The sequence below is a fragment of the Haemaphysalis longicornis genome, unplaced genomic scaffold, assembly GCF_048455015.1.
Source record: "Haemaphysalis longicornis isolate Haplotype H1 unplaced genomic scaffold, Haemaphysalis longicornis Haplotype H1 scaffold_1, whole genome shotgun sequence".
Lineage (NCBI taxonomy): Eukaryota > Metazoa > Arthropoda > Arachnida > Ixodida > Ixodidae > Haemaphysalis > Haemaphysalis longicornis.
The window spans coordinates 7,286,823-7,291,785 of NW_027526203.1; the positions used below are offsets into that span (position 1 = coordinate 7,286,823).

Here is a 4,963-nt window from a genome sequence, read left to right on the forward strand (position 1 = left end):
TGGCATAAGAGATTTATCACACCAAGCTACAATTATATCTAGATCATGTTGAAGTTTAGCTCTGTCATCGGGTTTATGGATTGGAAAGTACAGCACGCAGTCATCGGCAAAAAGTCTTAATTTTGTTAGTACGTTATTAGGCAAGTCGTTTATGTATATTAGAAAGAGAAGCGGGGAGAGGCAGGCACCCTGGGGGACACCTGACGTTACGTCAGAGAGAGGTGAGTCATAATCGTTAGCGCTTGTGAACTGCTTCCGGTTTTTTAGGAAATTTTCTATCCAGGAAATTATGTTGAGAGGGATTCCAAGGTTGCATAGTTTAGATAGTAATAGGTTATGAGGGACACGGTCGAATGCTTTAGAGAAATCTAAAAATATGGCGTCAGTTTGAAGATTTTCGTCCATGAAGTGAAGTATATCATGTGTGAATTCCGCTAGTTGGGTTTCGCACGATAGTAGTTTCCGGAAACCATGTTGATGAGCAAAGAAAAAATTGATGGATTCCAGATAAGTCATAAGATTTGAAGCTATGATATGTTCGAGCATTTTAGATGGGATACTGGTTAAGGAAATAGGTCGGTAGTTTGCTGGGATTGCGCGGTTGCCTGATTTAAAAATTGCAATAACCTTAGCCTTCTTCCAATCGTCTGGTACGTTTCCTGTTTGTAATGATTGTGTGAAGATCAAGTAAAGTATCTGGCTAGAGACTGAAATGGTACTTTTTAGTAATTTACTGTTAATATTGTCGCAGCCGGCCGAAGAAGAAACTTTTAGATCGTTAATCAGTTTAAATATTCCTTCTGGAGAGATTTCAATTCCTGGCATCGCTACAGCTTCTGGATCCGGCAATGCTACGGTATCAGTGGTATTAGCAGAGGAAAAAACAGACGAAAAGTGGTCATTCAAAGCAGAAGCGCACTGTGCGGCGTCGATTGGTTCTCCGTCAGTATTAGTGAGGTCTAATCGATTAGACTGTGACGTAGGGGAAAGCATATATGCGCCAAAATTTGTTAGGGTTTGATTGAAGAATCGATAATAGGTCATCGGAAAAGAATTTAATTTTTGCAGCTTTGAGTTCGGTTAAGTACTGTTTCGCGCATGAGCAATAGCGCTCCCATGCAGTTGGACTTCGGCTTAGGTGAGCCGATCTGTACAAGCGTTTCTTCCGGTTGCAGAGTGATTTAAGCTGTTTGTTAAACCATTGACAGTTGGAATCTGATTTAATGAGGGTAGTAGGAACGTATTTATTTTTAAGGTTAAGCATTGTAGTCTTAAAAAGTTCCCAGTTAGCGTTGACACTACGAGTTAGGTGCGTAATCCTGAAGTTATCTAAGAATTTTGTGAGTTCGTGATTACTGGCGTTAAAATTTCCTCTCTTGTAATCTGTGATTATCTTCTGTGTGGGTGATTTCTTTTTCAGCGGGGAAGAGATGCAAATATAGATTAGTTTGTGGTCACTAAGACCAGGGAGCGTGTTAATTGTTTTTATGTCGTCAGGGCACGAAGTTAGCAGGAGGTCTAGGATATTATTACCCCTGGTAGTGCAGGTTATGGCCTGGTGAAGATTAAAATCAAGTACAGTGTTTAAAAATTGATGTTCTTGAGACGGTGACCCATTCGACACTGAAAGCAACGACCAGATGATTGATGGATAGTTGAAGTCTCCGAATAAAAATATGGGTGCCTGAGGATATTTATTGGTAACTCTAAGTAGGGATTGATGAAGTAGGTCGCAGAAGTCGGGGTGGCTGTCCGGCGGCCTATAGCAGGCGCCAAAAACAAATTTCGAGGCTCCGTTTGAGACAAGTGCCCAGGTTAATTCTATTTTGTCATCATGGAATATAAGTGAAGATGCTAGGGTATTAGTAATGGCTATCAGCACGCCACCTCCTCTCTTGCTATCTCGATCGCGGCGAAAAATTGTGAAGTTCAAGTTGGAGGGAAACACTTCCGTATCTATAATGTCTTGATGCAACCATGTTTCAGTTAGTATGACTATGTCAGCACTGATATCATTTATGAAACTGTAAAGTTGATCGCGTTTAGGAATTATGCTTCGTATGTTAGTAAATGCGATGTTTAAGTTTAGAAATGCCATAGGGCGGACACACGTGTTACACGAGGCGGAATGATTCAAAACCTGTCATGTGCTGCCAACGGAGGTGGCTTGTGATAGTGGGTTGTTATCCAATGTAATGATGGGTGAGTTTTCAAGCTCCGTAATGCTATCATTTTTCGCGTCATACAAGTAGGTCTTGTTACCAACAAACAGCTTGTCCATTCTCAGCATAAATGCACACTTTTTTGGCCGAATGAACTTAAGCAACTTAGCACGCGCAAGGCGAGTGGCTGCAGCAAAGTCTTCCCTTACGGCGAAGGTCGTTTCTTTAAGCTTGATTCCGCAGCCTGAAATCTTTTCTTTTGTTTTGAAGTGAGCAAGCTTTACCACGATTGGTCTTGTTTTGTCAGGGGCAAATTTTCCGATCCGATGAGCCCGTTCAATTGCACTTGGTTCGATCATAATATCGAGTTGGGTGGTGCAAAAATTTAGCACGTTAAGTTCGGATTCTTCCCATGATTCTTTTACAGAGTCCTCAATTCCGAAGAAGAGAAGGTTATTGCGGCGCAGTCGATTACTAGCGTCGGTATTAGCAGCTTTTAGTGTTTCTATTTCATGCTTGATTTTGACAGCGTCTTCGGGTACGGCGTTCGGTGAGGGTTCAATTTGGACTGTTTCTAGCGCTACAATTCGGTTTGTTAATGTTGAGAGAACTGTTTCATGGTTAGTTTGTACTGCCTTGAGCTGGTTAATATCTTCACGAATGGTTAGGACGGTTTCATCGAGCTTCTTGATAGCGTCAAATAGGGCTTCTATCTGAGCTTTAGTTGGGCCGGGGTTTAGTTCCACATCTCCGGACAGCAATAACATCAACTGTGACAGCAATTGTAGGGTGCACACCTTGTAACATGTACATAGCAAGTTGCGGAATTTGAAGTCGTAGGGGCACGACACCGCGACAAGGAAGTAGTTGCTGGTTGAGCATTGTTTAGAATGTGTCAGGTAACTAACCTGGAAGGTCAGGAGCGGCGTAAACATACTGCGCAAACCGGTGTCGTGCCCCGAGGTGAGGGTGATGTTCCAATGATTAAGTAGGCCGGATAGGTCCCACGTGATTGGTGACGTCGACGATGAATAGCGTTGCCAGGCGTAGTTGCAGGCGCAGGGTGCTGTCGGCGGGCTGGTGATCGGTAGCAGGATCCGTCGTTGATCCAAACAGCGCGTGGGCGCTAGAAGCACTGGTAGGCCACCGGGTGGTGACCAAGCGTAGTCGCCCAGGCCAGCGGTGTCAGCAACCCAGCAGGCCACGATCTGGAAGGTCAGGAGCGGCGTAAACATACTGCGCAAACCGGTGTCGTGCCCCCTATACACTATACAACGAGTTGAGGTTTGTGAACAGCGTCAGGATTCGTTATCCGGCGATTGCTGGTCTTTCTTTCCACACGAGCCAAGCTGATTAATATGAAGAAAGACACTAGTCCATGGTCAGAAAAGACATGCGACACCGTATCTAACCACCAACTGCAAGAAGTCCCTGGTAACGCAGAAGCGGTCCAGGTGAGCTTGAAACGTGCCACGCCGCCATGTGTTGCGTGGCTGCACCCCAGTGACGTCCCGGGTCCACATGGATTCTATCACTGTCACAAAACGAACATTAACGTAGAAGTTGAGAGTGCCTGGCTCTGCTCTCCCTTGTCGCTGACACTTTACGCAGTTAATATCTCCTCATAAAGAAGAAATACATTTCCCGGTACATTACTTGTTACTGTTTGTGAGGAAGCAAACAGGTCAGTACGAGGTTGCGCCTTGTCGGGGGAATGCACGCAAAGGAAACAGAAAAACTTCCCGCTCATTTTTGCACCGACCAGGGCGAAACCACCATCTGCCCAAGCTTGCAATCACAGGCAAAGGCAATGTTGGACAGGTGGCTCTCCCTGGGGCCGTTGTTATACTTGAAGGGAGTGTACTTGCTGGCATGGTGGGATAGTGAAATATCACATGAGCGCGGGTGGCGTGATGAGGATTACGACTACGAAGGACGGCAGACTAACATCTAAGAGAAGTTATCCAATAGGGAGCTAGATTTTTGGATGGAGCAGGAATGGAGGAAAGAGCTCGGACTAGGAATCAAGGGTGACACGCCTGTGCTCCAGCAGGAAAGGCAGAGATTCATAGAAGAATTCGAAAAGAAGCAAGGAAAGCGTTCTCCACAGACTGAGCAGAGAAAGCTCATGGAGACGAGAGAGGCAGAACTAGCGTCAAAGAAAGGTTGTCATCGTGGCACAAGCTAGGTTAGACAGTTTGCTCTCCACGTGACAATTGCTCGTTTTGAAGGGAATGTTCTTGCTGGCATAGTTGGATACCGAAATGGCACGTGAGCGCGAGTGGCGGGATGAGCATTACGAGTACGAGGGGCGACAGACTAGCAACGAAGAAAAATTATTCGGCATGGAGCTAGATCTGTGGATCGAACAGGAGTGGAGAAAGGAGCTCGGCCTGGGCGCCAAGGGTGACACGGATGTACTCGAGCGGCAAAGGCAAAATTGCGGGGAGGAATACGAAGAGGAGAAGAGGAAACGTTTTACAGAGATCAAATAAAGGCGCCGAAGGCAGAAGGAAGAGGTAGAACTAGCGAGTCGAAGGAAGGAGATAGGGCTGGAACAGGAGGCGGAGATATGCAATCAAGACGCGTTTGAGATGGAGCTTTCGAGAAAAAACTGTGAGGAGCAGTCCAGAAAACAAGGAGAGTTTGAGCCGGGGCTCGAGAGAAACAAGACTGAGGCGCAGTTAACGAGCCGTGAAAAGTCGGTTCCAGAGGGCCAAATACAAGACCGTAAGTGTCAAAAACGTCGTCGAGAAGAGTAGGCGGAGGCCCCGAGCTTTCTTCGGAGTGGGGCGGTGCTG

The 4,963-nt window shown here is 45.9% G+C and overlaps 1 protein-coding gene across 1 annotated transcript; it reads right to left on the bottom strand.

The window, feature by feature from the left end:
• Window positions 1-2,094: 2,094 nt before the first annotated feature.
• On the bottom strand, window positions 2,095-4,036 carry LOC144172679 (uncharacterized). Its single transcript, XM_077701587.1, has 2 exons — window positions 4,027-4,036; window positions 2,095-3,429 (listed from the first exon to the last, which is right to left on the bottom strand). Exons 1-2 carry the CDS (start codon window positions 4,034-4,036, stop codon window positions 2,144-2,146), a joined length of 1,296 nt encoding a protein of 431 aa, XP_077557713.1. The 3' UTR covers window positions 2,095-2,143.
• Between the last annotated feature and the right edge of the window lie 927 nt (window positions 4,037-4,963).